The sequence below is a fragment of the Poecile atricapillus genome, chromosome 24 (assembly GCF_030490865.1).
Source record: "Poecile atricapillus isolate bPoeAtr1 chromosome 24, bPoeAtr1.hap1, whole genome shotgun sequence".
Lineage (NCBI taxonomy): Eukaryota > Metazoa > Chordata > Aves > Passeriformes > Paridae > Poecile > Poecile atricapillus.
In genome coordinates this window covers 2,278,284-2,300,678 of record NC_081272.1, presented here as the reverse complement: position 1 = coordinate 2,300,678, position 22,395 = coordinate 2,278,284, and the positions used below count along the sequence as shown (strand labels likewise).

General features: G+C 44.0%; 2 protein-coding genes across 2 annotated transcripts; both read right to left on the bottom strand.

Moving 5' to 3' along the window:
* Positions 1 to 1,111: 1,111 nt before the first annotated feature.
* On the bottom strand, positions 1,112 to 13,209 carry RRAGC (Ras related GTP binding C). Its single transcript, XM_058856485.1, has 7 exons — positions 12,882 to 13,209; positions 9,300 to 9,503; positions 8,396 to 8,595; positions 7,448 to 7,562; positions 5,866 to 6,008; positions 4,486 to 4,634; positions 1,112 to 3,947 (listed from the first exon to the last, which is right to left on the bottom strand). The coding sequence occupies exons 1-7, from the start codon at positions 13,146 to 13,148 to the stop codon at positions 3,796 to 3,798; spliced, it is 1,230 nt and encodes a 409-aa protein (XP_058712468.1). The 5' UTR covers positions 13,149 to 13,209; the 3' UTR covers positions 1,112 to 3,795.
* Positions 13,210 to 15,372: 2,163 nt separating this feature from the next.
* MYCBP (MYC binding protein) lies at positions 15,373 to 20,677 on the bottom strand. Its single transcript, XM_058856279.1, has 5 exons — positions 20,532 to 20,677; positions 20,261 to 20,333; positions 18,498 to 18,546; positions 17,644 to 17,773; positions 15,373 to 15,467 (listed from the first exon to the last, which is right to left on the bottom strand). The coding sequence occupies exons 1-5, from the start codon at positions 20,544 to 20,546 to the stop codon at positions 15,423 to 15,425; spliced, it is 312 nt and encodes a 103-aa protein (XP_058712262.1). The 5' UTR covers positions 20,547 to 20,677; the 3' UTR covers positions 15,373 to 15,422.
* Positions 20,678 to 22,395: the final 1,718 nt, after the last annotated feature.

The window sequence follows — 22,395 nt, the reverse complement described above, 5'->3', positions numbered from 1 at the left end:
TCCAGCTTGTTTATACAGACAGTGCAAGAGATTTTTACCAAATGTAAATCTCAAAAAAACCGCCAGTATTCAGAAAAGGCACCTCGGGAAGGGAAGGGAAGGGAAGGGAAGGGAAGGGAAGGGAAGGGAAGGGAAGGGAAGGGGAAAGGGAAAGGGAAGGGATGGCCATGTGCCCAGAACAGTGGAAACCCATTTCTTAAAATCTTCTCGCAGACACGTTACCAGAGCGCCGTCTACCGCGAGCGGGTGCTCCAAGCCCAAAACAAACCCCCTATTCCGCCCCCGAAGGGAACACAAAATCCTTCCTGAACGAGAAAACACCACGCACACACAGCCGGCCGATATCTCCAGACACCGCGCAGCCCCAGCCCCGGCACCTCGGGCCGCCTCAGCTCGGCCGAGTGACCGGCTTTGGCCGCCTGGAGCCCGCCCCGAGCCGAGCCCGCCCCGAACCCGCCCGAGCCGGCCCCGAGCCCTCCCGAACCCGGCCCGAACCCGCCCGGACCCGGCCCGAGCCCTCCCCGAGCTCGGCCGAGCCGGCCCCGAGCCCGCCCGGACCCGGCCCGAACCCGCCCGGACCCGGCCCGAGCCCTCCCCGAGCCCGGCCCGAGCCGGCCCCGAGCCCGCCCAAACCCGCCCCGAGCCTGCCCGAACCGGCCCCGAGCCCGCCCGAACCGGCCCCGAGCCCGCCCGAGCCGGCCCCGAGCCCTCCCGGACCCGACCCGAGCCCTCCCCGAGCCCGCCCGAACCGGCCCCGAGCCCTCCCGGACCCTCCCCTCAGCAGCCGGGGCCGAGCTGAGCTGAGCTGAACTACACAAGACAGAACGAGGAGGGAGTTTTGGCTGTGTCTTCCAGCCAAAGGATGCGCCTATTTAGACCTTCAGAGACAGGTAATCCAAGCAGAGGTACTGCCTTGGATTACTCTGCCCCCTCTTCCCAGGCCTGGCCTTTCCCTCCATGCCTCTCCTCTGCTACAGCTGGCGTAGTTCCAAGGAGAAATTGAGCCAGCCAACAGCAACGCCCGGTGCCCAACAGTGCAAAGCTTTGAAAGGTACCTTGGCAAGGGACTGCTTTATTCTTCAACAGAAAGAAACTTTATTCCTTCTCTGGGCAGATGGGTTACCACTTTGCCTATGCCCTCCCCTGTGAGCACGGTTCTTAAGAGCACACGGCCTCAGTTTGCAAAAAAAGATCGCAGAACACCCACACCATTACAGGTTCAGAGGAGGAAAAACAGGAAAAAAAAAGGCAGAAAAGTGAAGCCCAGATTGACGGCTTCCTCTACAAGTTCAGTGCTTTTATTGGAGATACTGTGATACTGCCTTCCCTTTTCTCTAATAGGATCTCTCCCTGCAGCAGGTCAGCACAGGAAGAAGTTCCTGCACAAGGAAGAAAACAATCCTTCCTCCTATCCTTCCTCCTCCCTGGAACCATAGAATTTTCAGAAGCCAAAAACTGTCTCACTAAAGCAGCAACAGGTTATTAACACTCTCCTTGTATAGCACCATCTGACTTAGTTCAGTAAACTAAAGAAATACTGTACTCCTTGATAGAGACAAATTTAAATTTTAGAGCTAATATTGTGCAGGTAATAGTGAAAATGGCAGTATTATTTTTTGAGATGCCACCATTTACCTTTAGTAGGTGCAACTATCCAAGAAAAAGGTAAATGACCAAAAAACCCACAAATCAAAACACAGAAAGCCACCACAACATGCACACCAGAAGACAGAAGTTCAGAACACAATCTAAAGCTCTCTATTAATGAAAAGGACAAGTCACCCCATCATTTGTATGCCTTTACTGTCTAGCGTCATCACCTGAAAACTGAGTATTCAATTCTGAGTCAGCTTTTAATTAAGATGAAAGCTAAGGCTGACTAAATGGAAATGTGGTATTTAACTTTTTTTAAGTATACCATAAAGATAACATGGCTTTTAAAAGTTTGCTTAACCACACAGGCCTTTATAGACTTTTGTCTATAAAGACAAGCAGAAACAATAGTGTTACAGTTTGACTTTTTGATTTCATTTTATTAGCACAAAATCCTGTAGTGGGTGAAAAGAAAGAGAACATACGCATGTACTTAGAACATGGAAAACTCACTGCACAAATGGGGATTCATTCTTCCTGTTATTTTGCCAATTACTTCTCTTACCTTCAGAATCTGAACTGTGATAGTGCTTGAAAACTACAGAACCCAATCTTATGAGCCTGCAGCACTTCCTTAAAAAACAGCTCTGCAGTTCCATTAGCAAAAAGGGGCTCAGCCTAGATTTAAGAGAACAGACGTAGAGCGCTTGAATTCCAGTTTCCTGCTGTAAAAAACCCATTTACACAGTATGTGCATACACTCCAATGTTAATGCATGTATATTCATTTTTACATAGATCAATGGAAGTTCATACTATAAGCACAGAAGCAGTCCCATGGTTATTTCTGACCACATAAATACACCTCTTGCAGAGATCACTTCAATTAATTCTTCCTGCAGAAACTTTTATAGTGGGACTTGTAGAGTTGGTCCAATGGCTTTGCAACACCTATACACACATAGGGACAGGTAAAAGGAGGCAAGGTCTTTATGGGCCAGTGGCTGGGCTTCCTGCACAGCAAGGCTGGTGTACAGAATGACATCTGCAGTACTAATACCAATAAATTAAAGAATTTACATATACTGCCCATAGTATGAAAGTCAGCAGAATTTACAAAATCAGAAAAACCACTATTCTAGTCAGATTGCACAGCGACAAACAAGAGGGTGTTTGTCATAGTACAGAATCAATGTACTTTCAAAGTCCAGTACTATTAGTAAATTATGGCACAGTGAACTTAATTGCCATGCACAGATAACACCCTCACATTTTGTTAGGAATTGTATTGATTATCAGTCAGAGAGTGGAAAAAGATCCACCATCAAAACTCAGTAACTTTGTCTTTTCTTTGCTTGGGAATAGCTGAAAGTGGCTGCTTTATTCCAACAGATGGCAGACATTTCAGTTTAGTTAGCCATGCAGTTGTTTCATGAATAGGATTAATCACACAGATTTATGACATCCATGTTTTTGCAAAAGAGAGCAGGTAGTTTATTTCTGATTTTAATCCTTTCCTTCCATCAAAGAGGACATACCAAGAAGTGTGGTCTGAAAGCAAAGTATCACTATCTCTTAAAATGAAGCTCCAGGTCAGTTCTCTAACCAAACACATGATCACTAGAACAGGGCTCTCTATCTTGCATCCACTTAACAAGCACAGAATTCATGGGAACTATGAGCACACCAGCAAGAACAAGAACTACTTAATGGAATGATTTGTGAGACCAGCCTCAGCAAGCAAAAAGCCTGCGTTTCACAAGCCTTAATAACACCAATTTTGTTTTTGCATGACAGGAGGTAAACTTAAACAAAAGAGAATATCCTACAGATTAATTTAAACAAAAATTTAAAAAATTAAGCAAGTAAGTGACTGTTCAGTGTTTCACACAAAACCCAACTCAATTGTTTGTAAGTTTTGACCAGGCAATCAGTCAGACACAGGCTGTTAAAAGAGGACTCCAAACTGAAAACCTACTGCATTTGCAACACAGCTGAATTCAAACTGGCATTTCTAACTCCACTGGCCTCAAAGTATTTTCACAGTAGTTTCAGTTGCCCAATACGAGTTACAATCTGCTGTTCCACAGTTAGGACCTCTCTCCTCTGAAACATACTTCAGGCTTTCAGACTACTCTTCTCTTGTTCCACAAAACTTTGGAGTGAAGAGCTGACAAGTCTATCCAAGGTCTTTAGCTTTCCTCTAGACTGCATTCCTAGGTGTGCCATTGTGAGTCACTGCTTTCATATTTGAGGTGCTTGATTGATGGTTGCAGATCCTGTGGGAGGCAACACCTACTTCAAAAACTTCATGAATGGCTTTGCGGAAGCAATGAAAATTGTAGTCTATCAAACCTGTCAAGGAGAGGAAAAACTGTGTTCAAATTGGCATATTTATGTAAACAGAGCTTCAAAATCAATATAAAATTTAACCAATAGGTATTCTGCTACTTATTCAGTATAAACTTGGACACAGAAGATTTAGTATATGATGCTAAGTATTTATTTGGACTTATTTATTTTGCTAGTATTTATTTGGACTGTCTCAGTTTGTGATAAAAAGGTACTCATTTGGAATGCAAGGAGTATATTGATGATCAAACAGTAGGTAAAGGGACTACTAATTCCACTAGAACAGATGGTAGAGACACAGCTCACGTCAGCTACACAAGTCACTTTGGCAGGAGGACAGTGATTAAAGTGATGATTCACAAATTTGGAAATATGACCTCATTATCTCCATCTCCAAGAAATAAAAAAAAAAATCCCCCTGTAAGAAACTACACAAATTTAGTCACATAAAAATCAAGGTGACTTGAAAAGTCATATTAATATTTTACAGCTGATAAAAAAATACTAGATAAAAGCTTTTCAATGGCGTGGAAGTTCTTACCTTTGCGCTCAAAACTCTCTTCTCTAAGAATACAAACTAATGCCAAAAACTTTGTTACTTCCTTTAAGTACAGGACTGTTGTGTTATTGAGCTTGATAATTGCCATTGACTCTTTATCATAAGCACTTCCAGTGCCATCTTCTTTTAACCTAAAAAAGAACAAGTTAACACAAGGCATAATCTAATAGGCATACATATTTAACTTCCAAGGCAAATAGCTGTCAAATGCAGTTAGAAGAATATTACTCACACTGAACTAAGCAAATGGAGAACCTGCAATGCAGGTCTTAATACTATCAGTGAGTAAAACCTTAAGTTTCTCAGGAAAGCCAGACCTAAACAGAGCAGAGGCTTTCATTAGATAGTCATTATAGATATTTTATTAGATTAGATTTTATTAGATACTGTCTATCACAGATGAGCAGAGAAGAACAAGCTACCAGTGTGAATTCTTTTGGTGTCAATGGAGTGACATCTCAGTGGAATCACTTCTGGTAAATTAATACAAAGGCTTAACTAGTGAGGCTGGGGCAGAGGATGCAACATGGAGCAGGACACATTTTGGTCTTAAGCTAAACCAGCCTGCATTTACAAGAAGAGATGAGGATGCTGTTTTCTACCTCCAAGTTATTAATGTTAGTTAAATTACTATAGACACAAATGATGTATCACAAGTTACTCCTGAAAAAAACCCCAAACCAAACAGTTACACAACCCTGGATCAGGGATGGATCAATCCATCAGGAGACGGACCATTAAATGCTGTGGTACTTTCTTGGTAGCACTGCATTTTCCAGGCTACAATCACTAAGATTAATGTAAGTTAAGTTCTAAGGTAAGTTAAGTTCTAAGGTAAGTTAAGTTCTAAGGTAAGTTAGCACTTCTGCAGAACCACTTCAGAAGTCAGTGGGAAGTATAATCCTGCTGTAAATTGTGAAATATAAGCACTATAAGCATCCCTCATAGAAAGGAGGAGATGAGTTGAGCTCACAAATGTTATTTTGTTCAGACTGCAGCAAGTCTCAGAACAATGTCACTGCAAGTTACAATTATGGCACGATATTGACCCCAGTTATTTGCAGGTATTTATGTACTTGCATCCACCATGCCAAACAAGACACAGCAGTATTCAGATTTTACATGAAACACAATTTCTACAATTGTCAGATAACTATAGGGCCATGACTGGAGGGAAACAAACCAAGTATAAATGCTGCCAAATCATTTAGATTTATTTTAGTTACTCACAGAACCAATGTGCTCTAAAACAAATTGATAGCATTTTGGTGCATGACAAAGCCAGCACCAAATGCACAGTTTGCAGCCTATTCTACACCTTCTGAGGACTTTTTTTTTCCCCTAAGAGTATTCATCACTTACCCATATATACAGGAAACATCTATCACTACATCAATCATGTCACAGCACAACTCATATGACTGCATGTCCACAGGGGAACTGTCTGTTGCAATGTAGATTTTGCTGACTACATCGAAGAGAAAAGCTTTTTCAATGCCTGAATTCTTCAGAAAGAGAAAGAATTCAGATTAATTTTTTAAATAACTGGATTTTTAAAATCTCATGTAGAATTCATACATTTTCACATTCTTAGTAGCAGAAAATGGTTTAAATATAAGCAATTTAGAGGCTTAAGACAGATTCAAGATTTAGAGCATATACTTTATAAATACAATACCATTGTTGCCATAGTACATATAAACATCACATAGCTGACAAAAATAAAGCTGGGGACTGTTACAATTCTTTTCAGTTTATTATTTAGCTAATCATTATTAAGGTTACATTTTACTATGCTTCCAGAATCCATATTCAGCAATTTAATTTTCTGTGTTTCTATTAACACTGGAAGAGTCATAATTCACATCCCCCTAAGGGACTGGGCTTAGAGATGAGATATTTCATAGTAATATGCTGACTCTTAAATTTTATGCTTGTAGTATCTTGGCAGTTCAGCTTCTGCATGAAGCATTTGCCATGCAGTTTAACACACAGAGTAGCTAAGTCAGCTTCTGAAGTTAAAAATCCATGAAAAGTACCACATATTGACTATGGAAAATCACAGTGCCATTTGTAACTGAGCACTTTGGTGAACTGCATGTGCTCATACAAAGTTCAGAAGCCTTCTGTGGTTCAATTTACCACATATACACTACTGACAAAGCTTCTTTTCTATTTATGCACCTGAAGCATTCCTTATCTCTCCCTAGCTAGTCTGAATAGTGTCCTGAGGACATCCACACAATCCTTCTGGCATCAGGATTACACTCCACATCCTCATGGCACTGAGCAAGGTCAACATCCCCTTTATCCACTAGGCCAGGTTATTACAAACAGTCCTCTACCAAACAAGCATTATATGGTAGCATGGGGTGACATGTCTAAATGCACAGCTCCTCCTGGATAGAAATGTTTTTATCTCTGTTCCACATGCCTGCAACAGCCTCACAGACAGCTTAAATGAAACGGACTTGTCTCTAGGGTGATATTTTTGTTTGATTAAAAGTAAAGAGCAGCAAATTTCTATGACACTAATTCCATAAGGAATGCAAACACTAAAAGAATAAGGACAAAAGTCTCACAGGTCATATGAAATAAACAGCTAAGTCCAAGGCCAAGTTCATATTATCAAAAAAATCTCTTGCCAGTACTGCTACATTAGACTACTAAGTGCCTTAGCAAAGTAATCAGTATACTCTGCTGGCAGGAAACTTCCATCAGCTGTTATAACCAGGCAAACTACACTTTGTCAATATTTAGAGAAACCCCACAAAGCACACACCAGTACAATTTAGCTGTGGTGAAGAGCTTTTAATATAGAAAACCAGGTCAGCAGAGCACACCTACATGAGTGCCACCCAAATCTAGCCAGCCATATTTAGCAGAAGAACTTGCTTTACCATTCTGCATATTTCATTCAAAGTTCTGTTAGATGAACACTTACTGATATGAAGATATTAAGTAGATTTTCCAGGGTTGGCAGTTGTGGAATGAGCTTCTGTACCACTTTACTGAAGGCTTCAAATATTGAATGGTCATAGATACTGGTCAAATAAAAGCTGAGATGAGGAGGGAGGGCAAAGAAAGAAAAAACAAAAAGATTCAAGAGTATTTCAGAATTGCAATAGAAATGCTGATGTTGTTTTCTAACATTCAGGCCTGCTATTTTGTTAGGGATGCCTATATCACAAATATGTATGGACATTGCACAAAGAATCTAAGTTCTGAGCAGCTGGAAACAGATTTTCCCCATCCTCAAGAGATGAGAGACCAAATTTGAACACTGTTAGAACACATTTAGCCCAGAGAATGCTTATCACAAAGGTGTAAAAATGCTTAATTAGAGTTCTTCCAGTCCCATTCCCAGCCTTCCACTTTTTCCACAATAACATACTGGCTCCACAAGAATCAAAAGAACAACAAAACCAGAGAAAAGATAGCTTGCTTTAAAGGTGTTTGTAGAAGATACCTTAAAAGTGAGCCAAATCTCAAGTAACAGATTAAGCTTTTAGAACCAATGACACTAATCACAGGGAAAAGCCAGTGCAAGTCAGGACTGGAAGGCAGAGAGGTTCCCCTCTCTTTTCCCCGCCCCTCCAGCCGATGTGTGCAAATTTGTTACAAAGCTGTTACACTGAATGAGAAAGACTTTCAATTCTCACCGAGTATGGATAAATCTGGGATTGGAATCTGATACAGTAGCCTGCCTCTTTTTCAGTCAGCCTAACAGCTGAGGCTTGTCCATAAATTCAGCAGTGTATCTTAATACAAGTTGGTTCAACATTAAACTACCCAGACCTTGCTCCAGTTGTTCCAGTATTACATCTAAAAGCCTTTAATCTGTATGCATATCAGCAACAGTATGAATCACATATGCCAGTCTTTAACTCACCTAAGGTGAAGTTTTTCAAGCCCAGCATCTGTAAGATCATCATTAGCCCTCTGATGAATATCCCTCTGAGTTTCTATTTTATGGTCATCTGATAAACCATCAACTTTATGAATAAAAACTTCAAAGTTCATTTCTGGGTTGACCTTGTAGGCTTTTGAAACTGTAATGTGGAGTCTTGTTAAAGCTTCCATGTAGTCATCCTGTAAATCAGTTTTGGCAGGAGTGAATGACAAAGTTTCTGCCTCATAACTATTCCATTCTGCACAAAGACAAAATAATTCAGTGCAAGAACTTCACTTCTGTAACTAAACAGAGCTGTGGGAGAAGAGAATACCTTGATGTGTCATAAATCCAAGAAGCTTAGATTCTTTATGCCAATTAAGTTTCATTAGCTACACAAGGCTCAGCTACACAAAACCTTCAGAGCAAAAGGTGGGTCACACTTCAACTCCAGCACAAGGCAGCAGTGATCTCCAAGATCACATCCAAGATGGTCCTAACAACCAGGTAACCTCCCATGGTGCAATTCCTAGGTTTATTAGAAGCTACCAGAGACCCAGTGGTACCAATACTAGAAACTGAGGTCAGAAGTGTGCTGTTATTAGTTGAACTCCAGAGCAGAATAATAGGAGGGATAATTCAGACCATCTAGGTGAGCAGGTTCTCACTATTACTACAAAGCATCTAAATTCAGAATATGAGCCTTTTTCCACTCTCCCACCAGCAGCATATGTCCAGTCACTTCATCAAAATAAAACCACACACCAGAAGTCAGAATGCCAATGTATCTCTTCATACACAGCAGAAACCTTATGAACTTATCTAAAAATATAAATTACTGGCCTCTCAATCATTCCTTTCGCACAAAAAGCAAAAATAAAACTTCCTTGTGATTTGTATTTACCTGGGCATCAATAACATATATTAGAGCACCTGTTCCTCTGAAGATCATCTCATAATCAAATGTTGGATCAAAAAAGTCCATCTGTCCAGGAAAATCCCATATTTGGAAGTTTACAAATGAACTGTTGGAAATATCATCCTTGTAGATTTTGTTGGTACTTTCCAAGAACAGAGTCTCATTGGGAGACATTTTGTGAAACACCACCTGTTAAAAGAACACAAATAATAGTCTAGATTTTACCTTATTAGAAGAAATTAGTGAAAGATTTGTGACTTTAATTCTACAAATAGGTTTATCCATTCTAAAATGTACAGCTTTCTTTTGGTAAATAGACAGCTTCCTGCATTAACTAAGGAAATTACCTACCCCCTAAAAGAACCAAGCAACTGAACACAGTTGAATGTTTTCACAAGTCCAAATAACACTACTGGCTGAAGACACAGACATCCAAGTTATTCTTTCTTTCTTACCCTGCAATGCTAGCACTGTGTTTTCAAATTCTGTTATATTCAGATCTGATACAAAGTTAGTTAATTAAGTAACTGCAAGCTTTTAAGAACCTTTACTTTCCAGTCTTAGAAATTCCTAAAGGGAACTTTGCTTTTCGTCTGGTGTCAAGTGTTAAAACACAATAAAATCAGATGGTTCCTAAACTACAGAAGGAGCATACAGAAATAACATCTCAGTTTCAGAGATGCAAACAGCTAGGTAGTTTGTCATCTATTCACAACTCTTTTGAGTAGACAATCACAGAATGGGTAAGCTTGGAAGACAGCGCAGTGGGGTCATCTGATCCACCCTCTCTGGGCAGCCTATTCCAAGGCTCAGGCATCCACACAGTAAATAAGCAATTCTTCATACGTAGGTGGAACTTCCTGTGAAAGTTCACTAAAGAAAGGATGAAGGATTTCACACTAGTTGGTAAAAACAGTTTAGCTGCAGGATGACAAACACACTCATTGCTAGAATACAAAAAGCCCCACTGGGATTTTAGCCCTTCCTTTTACAGAACCAGCAAAAGCAGCCTGTTGCAAAAACAGTGTCAACAGAGAACGCTGTGCTAATACAACTCAACTAGACAATATCAAAGTTACTCCAAACAATGTACTCCAAACAATGCAGTCACACACTGGGACTGCAAAGAATAAAGGAGTTTCATATACAGCACTTGGTAAACCTAAAAACTTCATAACAGGCACTGTAAACTTGGTAATTTTGGTTTCTTCAAGTGTTTCATACAGTTACAGAAGTCATCCATTAGGGATCTGATGCACAAACTCAAATAACCTGCAAGACAAACAGCTCCACACCCAGTAAAGTTTAGTGAGGTTCAAAGGAATACTTCAGCCTAGACTTTTAAGGTTGAGGGAAAGAATTTATTTCCTTGGGCAAAACATCTTAAGAGGCCAGGGTCTAAATGAGGTTTTAAACAGCAGGACATTTGCATGGAGAAGTAAGAATAGTTCTAGATACATAGCAGCTGTACTGCATTCTTCCAGGTTTGCAGCATAGTTTTAAAGTATTCTGAAATTAACATTTCTTTTGGAACTCAGCATCTCCCACAAGAGCAGGACAGAATTAGTAAATTCAATTTAAAGCTGATAAGTGTCTGGGAAGCAACACTGTCACCTCCTTTTTCCTTTTTTCCCAAAATAGCACACTTCATCAGATTGATGTTCTCCACCTGAACTCTTTCCAGTTTCCTATTACATCAGTACAGTAAGTCCAGTTATGCAAGTCTGCACAAAAATTTGTTTATGAACTGAAGTAATCACCACATTCCTAAAATCTATCTACAATTTGCTAATGAATATTCATAGGTTACACCAGCATAGAAAATACTGGTGACCAAATACAATTGACCAAAGGGGAAAAAAGAGTCCCTCCCTAGAACCATGGCTTTTTCTTGTCAATATTGCTCTCAGTAGAAGCATAAAATTATTTAGTAATTCATGTTTTTCACAGAAATTTTTAGATAATCACAAAGCCAATGCTTTCCCCAATACAGTGTTTATCTTGCATATACCCCTATTTTCTGGCAAGGGGATCAACAGCTAGTGCCCAGACAGAAGGGTTTGGTCTGGGTATGACCATTGTCAAATTAGAGAGATTTAAGAGCAGGGACATAGTTTAATAAGAAATTCATTGATTAGAGTTTGCTCAGGCAGCATCACAATGAGCTCCTAGGTACCAGAATTACAGCCTCCAATTCCTAAGTAAGATTGGCAAAAGATAAATTCTACATCCTCTAATTGCATATTCAACATGACACTATTCCTTTCCTTTACAACTACTGGAATAGACCCACAAAGAATTGCAGACTACCAATCCTGGCCATAAAAAAAGTCCAAAAGCTACATCTATAAAGAGACTTGTAATTTCTTAAAATCTACCTCCAATTTGGAGTTACTGTCTTCCTCTAGCTTTTAGGGTTCAGTTTTTTCAGAAGTGGATAATACAATAAGATCTCTAATAAGACTCTACAACGAATACCATTCACATGACTAAAAGAGATGGAAAAAGGCTTTCAGTGAAAGCAGTACATTTGCACATACAGTGGGAGCATTTAACCTAAATAATGAGAAATAACTGCTAAGGCTAAAAAGCAACAACAATCCAGTCTACCACTGTATTTCAGCATAGCACAATGGAAAAGATTTCTCACTAACAGTCTGAAATTAGCTTAGAACTCATTGGTTTACTGCAGTCTATGGATTACCAAGGAGTCTGCACAAGATTGCTAAAAGAAGCAGATGCATACCTGCTATACTGCAATGTCCAAAAAGGCTTCTCTGCACAAAACCTTTACAGAAATCTCTGCAGGTTTTCACACTTGCATCTGAAACAAATTTGAGGCCCTTAAGTCTAGCGCTGACTCACGAATTTCACTAGTAACATCTTCCCATAAAAATACCACCTGAGAAGTTCACAAGAGGGACTGCAAACATAAAATTCGCACTGAGGAGCAAAGATTGTTCTGAGTGCTACAATTCTACTGAGCTACGTGGCAAATGAAAAGTTAGTTTTGTCTTATTTTTATTAAGAAACACTAGTGACTTCACAAAGCCACCAACAAACCTAAGGCACCGGAACTGCTGTATTTCCTCCCTGACAAGTGACTCTCGGTTAATCCGTCCAGCAAACTAAAGAAAACTAGAGGCTGTCTTTCTACTCGACAAAAGCAGAAGTCTCCTTCAAAGCATCAAAGGGCAGCACAACAGCTCCAATCTTCTTCCCAGTGGAAGCACTAGCTAAATACCACACACCTGTACCACGTAAGAAAACACCTCGTGATAAATTTCACACCGGTCTCTTCACTTTTTACTTCTGAAGCTTTAAAAGTGAAGAAATACAAACGCTACGACCTATGCTACACAACCTTCCTCTCTAGGGCAGATGATCAGAGTCCATTCTGGAAAGTAAACGTCTTTAAGCAGGAGGCTCCCGTCGCTCCAACTTCGCCACTTGGGCCCACAATAAAAAGTAGGAATTGCCCGAACAGCAGCACAGCAGGGAGAACCAGCTCGGCGCCGGAGAGGCAGCGCGGCAGGCAGGGGCGGGAAGCCGCCGGCTGCCCCTCACCTTCTGGATGGAAGACTTCCCGCTGCGCCGCAGCCCCATGAGGAGAATCCGCGGCTTGGAGTCCGCCCCGCCCGCGCCGCCGCCGGGCCCGCCCGCGCCGCCCCCGGGCCCACCGGGCCCCGGGCCTCCCTCCAGCTCCGCCTCCTCCTCCTCCTCCCCGTAGCCGAAGTCCTTGGGGAACGAGTCCGCAGCCCCGAAGCTCCCCCCCACCAGCGCCGGCTCCTCGGCTGTGCCAGGCGCGCCCGCCCCGCCGAACTGCAGCGCCATGTCCGCCCGAGCCCGCCGCCCGCCAGCGCCCGTCCCGGGGCCTCCTTCTGCTCGCCCGGCCCAGCCCAGCCCAGCCCAGCCCAGCCCAGCCCGCCCCGGCCCAGCCCGGCCCCGATTGGCCGCTGTCAGGCTCCGCGCCGCCGATTGGCCCGGCCGGCCAGCGAGGTAGGAAGCCTCCGGTCAGACGACCCGAGTCACCTGACGGCGCCGCCGCACGTGAGCGGGAGGGGCGGAGCGCGCGGCCCCGGGCGGAGCGCGCGGCCCCGGGCGGAGCGCGCGGCCCCGGGCGGAGCGCGCGGCCCCGGGCGGAGCGCGCGGCCCCGGGCGGAGCGCGCGGCCCCGGGCGGAGCGCGCGGCCCCGGGCGGAGCGCGCGGCCCCGGGCGGAGCGCGCGGCCCCGGGCGGAGCGCGCGGCCCCGGGCGGAGCGCGCGGCCCCGGGCGGAGCGCGCGGCCCCGGGCGGAGCGCGCGGCCCCGGGCGGAGCGCGCGGCCGATCGCAGCCCCGGAGCGGCTCCGCAGAGAGGCCGCCGCTCCCGCCCCGCCAGGCGCAAACACAGCCGGCCCCTAAGAAAACGTTACCTTGCGAAGAAAGAGTCTTCATTAGACAGTGTCATTAATTTTCTTCTAGCAGCCCTGGTGCAAGCAGGCACGGAGCTGAAGTTTTAACAAATATTTGTTATTTCGTCACAATCCTAATTTAAGGTTCGCAACATCCAAGTGTTTTCAGAGGGAAGCTAATATAGTTATGAAAACTGGATGTTTGCGTTAATTCCCTGGCACCCGACAGCTCACATGCCCTGTGATGGCTCGACCAACACCTTGAGCTGCCTCGCTGCTTCTTTAGCAAGACACGGCAGTCATTTCTCAAAAACACCTTCAACTGGACAATACCTTTCCCACAGCATTACCCCCTCCCTACTTCCACCTGGTGCAACTCAATGCTCTGTCTTACATTCAAGGGAGATTTCTTCTGCCCTTTTTGTTCCAGAGGTTGGGGAATTTTTTTTTTGCTTTTCTTGTTTGCCTTGGCCTTTATTGTTGGTTCAGGGCGGTTTTTTTCCTAATTAATGCTTTATAGACTTAAAACAGTATTTTCCCCTCATTTTATCTCTCTTCTGGTCTCAGGTCAATAGATACAATAGTAAGGTAAGCAATTATTACATTCACTAGCCCTTGATTACAATGACTAACAAAGTTCTGATCTATCCTACCACATTTTCAAGATAGTTTAACTTCCTTATTTTTAAGATGGGTTTTGCAGACTAACAGCCAATAAATCTAATACATAAAATGACTACTGCATTTCATTTCCCCTTTATTTTTCCTGTCATCAGCTGCCTTTAAAGTACCTAGCTTTAGGGCAGGAAATAAAAGAGTAATAATATTTTAAAGAGCTGCATTTATTTATTTTTTTTTAATAAAGGTCTACTTTGCATTTCAGAAGAGTCATGAAACCAATTCAGGGAAAGGGGAGAGGGAACATAGGCAGAATTAATAATCAAAAGTCACACCCACATCCCACCCCACCTGGATTTCATTTTCCCTGTTAGATGAATCAGAAAGCAGAACTCTCCACACTGTAGTCTTACACGTGCCACTCTAATTACAAAGGACTTTCATCACAAATAAGAATTCTGTATTATGTTCAGAACTGTACAGGCAATATCTGGATCAACTCTTCAAAGCCCAGTTTCTGAGATAGGAGCAGAGACACGAACTGCATGGGAAGAAGTACACCTCGGGCAAATTCAAGTGTAAGTTCAGTAGGTAGTGGATTTCAACATTGTGCTGTATCCACCATTTAACTATACTTGCTCATTTTATGCCCTTCTGAGTAGTGTCACCCTATCAGCTTCAGCAGAAGTCTCTCCTCAGTGCTGAGTACAAACATAGAAAGTAATTTGAAGGTCCTGCTTTAATTTACAGTTGGTCCATCAGTGTCATGTCACCTCTTTCAGTTAAAAGAAAACAAAGAGACAAATCAGCAGTTCAACAGAACCATTGACCACGATGTGAGAAGTACATGAAGTTGGCAAGCACAGTAATCTAAATTCATCATAACTGTCCCCTTTTCATCAACACAGAAAGCAAGAACGTTGGCCAGTATGCTCTCAGCAGTTGCCACGGCATCTGCATGCTCATGGTGATGTATTCTTTCTTTAAGATGATCAAGTAACAAAGTAGACAATGCAGAGTTCACACGCACACACACACAAAAGACCGCATTTCTCAGGAAGCCCTTTATTAAGTCAAGGCAATAAAGGAAAAACTACTGTTATTCACCATGCTTCTCATCTTGAGGAGGTTCATACTGAGCCAGCTGTGGATTTAAAGAAAGGAATTTAGTTAGTCACAATATTTCATGTAACACTCTATATTAAGAAGTAAAGGAAAATGTATGGTCTGGACTTGTTCCATTTACTTTGTGCATTTTCACTCACTCATCTTTATACAAGGATTTTCAAATCAGGCAATAAAATAACCCTTCTCCCAAAACACCCACTTCTCACCCTGTATAACAATGCAGCCAGCACAAGATGGATTTTTAAATGCACTTGGAAGCACATGTCTTGCCCTTAACTTTTCCCTGTTTCTTATTCCAGCAGTGTTTAAGTACTTTCATCTGAAATAGCAGTTGATAGTGACTGGTGACCTATAAGCTTTCAACTTGAAACTTGATTAAATGAAACACTCAGTCATTCTCATTGCAATAGTATCCAACCCATTATTTCTTGTAATCATTCTAGTTTCCATTATGCTTTCTGGAGAGTATAGCAAAGATACTAAGTTGTTCACTTATCCTCAGTGGCATTAAAGATAAATTCAAGTTTCAAAAACAGTTCAAGAATTAGGGCCATCTCTCTGAAATATGCTGGTTCAGTTTACTCAGTTAAGATTCCTCCCCTCTGCAGACTGCAGAGTGTGTTAAAAATAAGCAAAGTACATAAAAATAAATAAAAAAGCATCAATAAAAATTAAAAATAATAAACACATAATAAATAAAATACCTATGTGTTCCTTCCTACAAGCAATAGTAGATTGCAGCAATCATTCTGCTACTAACAAGAAGCACTAAAATCACATTTTTTAGTTGTTGTAGATTTTGCTACAACAGATAACTAGTACACAACCCAAAGTCAGTTTTCTTTTCCATCAAGGACCTAAGTGTTGACTTCCTGTCCTCTTCCCAACACAAACACAACTATCTGGCATTCACTGATGAATGCAGCAGCAGATCCCAATAAATGCTCAGATTAAGGTATGTATTTTATGTTAGAGGACTGCTACAAGAAAATAGTAGTGTCCTCCCTGCGTGCTGTGTGAACTTCTACAGTATGTCACAATAATGGGTATTACATTGTACAGGAAAGAACCAAAAAAAACCAAAATACACTAATACTGGAAAAATATGTAAAGGAGTTATTATTTAAACAATGAACAACACAAGTCTTACTTTCCTGCAACAAGCTCTGACTTCTTGAAAAGACTTCTAAACAAAGACCCAGATTACTCTGCTCTCATCTGTCTACTTACTATCAGTTGCATTTTTAAGTCTGCTAAAACAAGTGGCTGGTCTATTGCTACTCTGCCTAAATTCTGTTCTTTGCCATATTTCCAAGTAAAAAATAACACATATAGCTGAGGACTCATAATGGGTAACAGTGGAGCTGGAGAATTACTAGGACAGCAAGATGGCACTCTGGACAAGGGGTAATGGCCAAGAATCCTTTCTCACAGAACTAAAATGAGGTGGCTGTCTCCCAGTAAAAACTCAGGGGTATTCACATGTAACAGCCACCATCCTCTTTCAACAAATGCATGGACGCCTGCAGCAGCACACAGGTTACTTGCAGATTAAATATCTCAGGGATTTTCTTCTTCAGTGTTGTAAGAAAGCTGTTCACACCTCAGAGCTCTCTCATCAGACAGCCTGCAGACCCATTAAAGAATGGCCCTGCCCTAGCTAGCACTTCAGATTCACTGTTGTTTCAGATAAATACCAGTGTCATTTTCGGTAAAAACACAAATTATTGTTCCACAATATCTAAGTGCCCGTGTAAAATCCTGCCATGTGTAAGTCTATGCCAAGTGACACAAAGTAATACATAATATTCCTGCTTCAATTTGCCTTTTGAAAGGCTTTATAATGGATACATTACACCTTACTTGTTTTTAGAATGTCCTGAACGCATGATCTACATAATATCAGACAACTTAAACACATCCAGACCAGACTCAATACAACATATTAGACATAATACACTTTCCCTAAATAAACAAAATCCCTAGTTTAGCAACATTTTATGTTATATTCTGTAAGAGGCATTCCATAAAAATTAATCATCTTTACTACAATGAATTCTATCAGCATTTTTCAGTCATAAGGCTAAACAGTGCAACGACATCTATCAGTTACTCTAAAGCTCTAAGTATATTAAAATATTTTTCTTACTGTGTAAAATGGAACTATAGAGTAACACCAAGTAGACTTTTACCTTGGTTTTCAGTTTTTTATTTTCTTCCAGCACAGCTTCATATTTTTCTTTCATCTCTGCCACTTCCAAGCGAAGTGCCTCTATTTCCGGATTCTCAGGAGCTGAAGCTCCCAGATGATGCTTCAGAAAACTGATATTTAGATGTTAAGTATTCCTTCAGTTATATAACTACATTTTAGTTTTAACACCTGTGTTGAATTTAACACTGCAGTACACGTGGCCAAAATTTCAGTAAACCATTGACATTACTACAGGAAAAAAGTTACCAAAATAAGAGAGCTTTTCATAGCTACAGTCCTTAAAAACAAACATACAAAAGCAAGATATCAGTACAAATTCTTATGTGTTACTACCCCCTTCTTTTCTTTTCTCTTAATTGCAGATTCTTTGAAGAACTGAAAGAAATAACAAAAAAAAAAAAAAAAGAAGCAATACCCAAAAATGTAGGCTGCTTAAAAACAGTGAGAAACAAAACATGCTAGTTCCCCCTTTCTTTGTGTATTTAAAAAAAACCCAACCAAAAAAACAACAGAAAAAGGAAGTGTGAAGAAGCAAATTTCAGAAAAAACCCATTGCCACTGCAGGTACTCAAATCTAATGCTGCAGGTCTACAACACACTGAAATGGCCTATATCTTAGCTTCAAAATTGCTGGCATACTGAAATACCCAATTCTCTTGCTTCCTGGCAGATTCTCTTAGCTTGTGAAAATGCAATTATTAGGTAAAGTGCATTGATAAAAGCCATGTTCTCAATGCAAGGCTTTGAAATGAGCCTATCCAGTTCACACATGAGTCAGAAGCAGTACTGTGCAGGAAGTCTCAATAAATAAGTCACAGCAAAGAAAAAGGATACTCCAGTGCACTATCTGGTTTCTCTGGCTCTTCATATAAGGCTACCAGCACTGCAAATAGAAAATATTCAACAATTGCAAGAAGTTCATGCAACTCTAAGTGTTTAAAGCACATATCAGCAGTCAGAAAGCATACAAGTTGCATTTTCTCCATTTAAAAAGATTTTCACCTATATATTTTGACATAAGCAACAAGTCTGCTGTATCAGAGGGGACAGAGCATTCCACCTAGTAACAACTAAAGAGTTTTCTTGATCCCTAACCCCACATAGTCTTTGGCTATTCTAGCACAGAACACAAAATGGCCTGAAATTTTTTTAGATGTGCCACATGTATCCTAGTACTAGCTTTTGCCAGTAAGACTGAAATTCTCACTATATTGTTCATAAAACTTCAACTTAAGCTACATCTTTGAACCACAAGACATCAGCAGTTTTATAACTTTCAGCATATAAGCAAACCTCCATTGAGCATCTACAGCTACAAAACTAAATAGCTACTAAATGGCTAGGTGACAATCTTTACAGATGGGGGCTCTAATGGCCAAAACCACCAGACAAAATACCCCGACAACTTAAATAAAATTATCATCTACATAACAACATTACTGGAGTCTGTCACATGAATACTCAGAAAGTTCCCAAACATAACCACTCCCTGCTCCCCACAGAGGCCATGTGCTAGTTTCAGATGTCTAAACGACACAGCCGAACTGGTTTTAAGCTAAGTATCTCCTAAGTTAAAAGCAAAATGAACCTGCCTCACTGCTTCAAAGACTTGTTTTGCCATCCCATAGGATGGTATTACAATTGAAAAATCAAATGGTACTCACACACCAGGCCAAGAGTCTTAGTGCAGCAGCTATTCGCTTGACATCCTAGATCTGCTGCTCCCTCTTTAAACAGCATATTTTCAATATTAACAGAATATTATTTTTTCAATATTAACTGAAATATTAACAGATTTTTGCCACATATTATTCGAAGGTTCTCAGATTTTAGAAGGATTTCAATGATACCAAGTCACACGTCTCAAGTTTAGCATCATCATTTTCCCAGTTTGATATGGAGAGTCATTATTCCAAAACTTAGTTTCATTCATTTTAGAAGAAGCACGAAGCTCCATCCAATAAAGGGTTTTACACAATTAAAGTTTTTTTAAGATAATATTTGCTGTTATTTCATCTTAAGCACTGACTTCCTCTGCGGAGCTCTGGCAGAATAACACGAAAACACGAATAACACGAAAAGCACGCATTGAAAGAAAAGAAATTAACCGAAAGCACGCACTGAAAGAAGCACTTCGGCCGAAGAAGACAGGTCTCCAACACAGCACGCACGGGGAAAGGACCCTCCTTCCCGTTCTACACGCACCTCTAACAATCGCCCCCCACACGATGAACGTGCGAGGAGGGAACGGTTCGCAGCTCTCGGGGCACATTTGCAGCGGCCCGCTGCCCTCTCCCGGCGTGCACCGCCCCGCCGCGCAGCTCGGACTCCATTTCCAGGCCACGCCGCACCAAGTTTTCCAGGCGAGTTCTTCTGCCGGCCGCCTCGCCGGACTGAGGAGAAAAAGCGACCGGCGAGGCGAGGCGGGAAGCCGATGGAGAGCGGCAAGGCTGCCCGAGGGACGAGCGCGACACCGCCGCGCAGGGCGGCAGCTGCTCCGCGGGAGGGACGCCCTGAGAGGACCGGCACCCGCCCGCAACGCCCACGAAGAGCGCCCGCCGGCCCTTCGGGCGGCACGACGTGAGCCGGAGACTTACCCTTGGTGAGCATGTCCAGCACTCCCGACTTCTCCAAGTACTGGCGGAACTGCTCCCGCTTGGAGTCCGCGGCCTGAGGGAGGACGCCCACAGGTCAGATCGGCGGCGCGCCCCGCCTCGACTGCGGAGGCGGCCCTTTGGCCCAGGCCGGTCCCGCTCTCCGCCGCGGAGGCGGCACGAAGGGCCGGGCCGGTGTCGGTCGGCGGCCCGCCGCTCCGCGCAGCCGGCACAGAGAGCGGCACCGCGCCCACGCCGGCGCGCTCCCCCCTACCTTGTAGTGCGCCATCTAAGCCGCACGGCGCCTGCCCCGGCCGCGCGCCTGCGCCCTGCGCTTTAACGGCGCGAGCGCTTCTCCGCCGTTACCGGAGCGACGGCGCCGCGGCAACGCCCGGGGCCTCGCCCCGCACGCCGGCCCCGCGCGCCGCCCGCGCTCCCCTCAGCGCGGTCCGCTCCCCTCAGCGCTCCCCTCAGCGCGGTCCCGCTCCCCTCAGCGCTCCCCTCAGCGCTCCCCTCAGCGCTCCCCTCAGCGCGGCCCCGCTCCCCTCAGCGCTCCCCTCAGCGCTCCCCTCAGCGCTCCTCTCAGCGCGGTCCGCTCCCCTCAGTGCTCCCCTCAGCGCTGCCCCGCTCCCCTCAGCGCTCCTCTCAGCGCGGTCCCGCTCCCCTCAGCGAGGCCCCGCTCCCCTCAGCGCGGCCCCGCTCCCCTCAGCGCTCCCCTCAGCGCGGTCCCGCTCCCCTCAGCGAGGCCCCGCTCCCCTCAGCGCGGTCCCGCTCCCCTCAGCGAGGCCCCGCTCCCCTCAGCGAGGCCCCGCTCCCCTCAGCGCGGCCCCGCTCCCCTCAGCGCTCCCCTCAGCGCGGTCCCGCTCCCCTCAGCGAGGCCCCGCTCCCCTCAGCGCGGTCCCGCTCCCCTCAGCGAGGCCCCGCTCCCCTCAGCGCGGCCCCGCTCCCCTCAGCGCTCCCCTCAGCGCGGTCCGCTCCCCTCAGCGCTCCCCTCAGCGCGGCCCCGCTCCCCTCAGCGAGGCCCCGCTCCCCTCAGCGCGGCCCCGCTCCCCGTAGCGCTCCCCTCAGCGCGGTCCGCTCCCCTCAGCGCTCCCCTCAGCGCGGCCCCGCTCCCCTCAGCGCTCCCCTCAGAGCGGCCCCGCTCCCCTCAGGCCGTGCTCCCCGTCCCGCTCTCTGTGCTCCCTTCCTTGCGCGGCTCTGGCCCTAGTCCCGCTCCGCCTCGCTCCAGCCGCCGGGGACGGTTCCGGGGCTCACCTCAGCCTGCGAGGGCAGTGCCACACGCGGCCCCGGAGCTCCCCGCGGAGAAGGCGAGCCGTGGCGGCAGGAACCGTCCGGAGCGGAGGGCGGCGGAGCGCGGCCGGCCGTGAGCGGGGCCCGAGCGTCTCGGAGCGGCGGGTGCCGCCGCGTTCGGGCGGAGCTGTCCTGCTGGTCGCTTTTTGTTTTCCATAGTAAACCTTCTGCTTTGTGAAATTCAAAATATCTGAGTAATAAATTTCAGTAGCTGCAGCTGACTGAAATCACAGGAGAAAGTTGTAGCGAGCAGCAGCTGCAGAGGTGCCTACCCGAGAGCGATACGTGGTGAAATCTTCGCATCGAGAGAAAGGTCTTTTGCCTTAGCCTGTTTGAAAAAAACAGAAGCAGTTATACCTGTTTATTTTTCTAAACACTGAAAGATAAAATCTATTTATTATAGAAATAAGAATGAAATGAAAAATAAAAAGAGACCAACCAAATTATCTTGCACGTATGATGTCAGGGATTTTTCATACTTTCTTTCCATGCTCTTCCGCAAAGTTTATATTTTTCAGTAGTTACTCTTCATTTAGCAAGGTGCTGTGATGAAACAGAATATTTGACTCATGTCCAGACATAAAAAAAGTTAATAAAATTCCTTTCACGGCAGCAGAAAAATTGTTTTTAACTTGCCTTGAACAACAAAAATACAAATGCCGTATCCCATACACGAACATCTAAATGCTAACTTTCTATTATTTAAACAGCGGGAACAGAGTGCATTGAATACTAGGCTTTTTATTATGTAGAGATTAAATGCAAAACAGGCATTAGCAGTCATTGCCTGCAGAATCTTACACATCAAGAAATGCAAAAATCAAAGCCACAGCAGCAGCATTAACTTG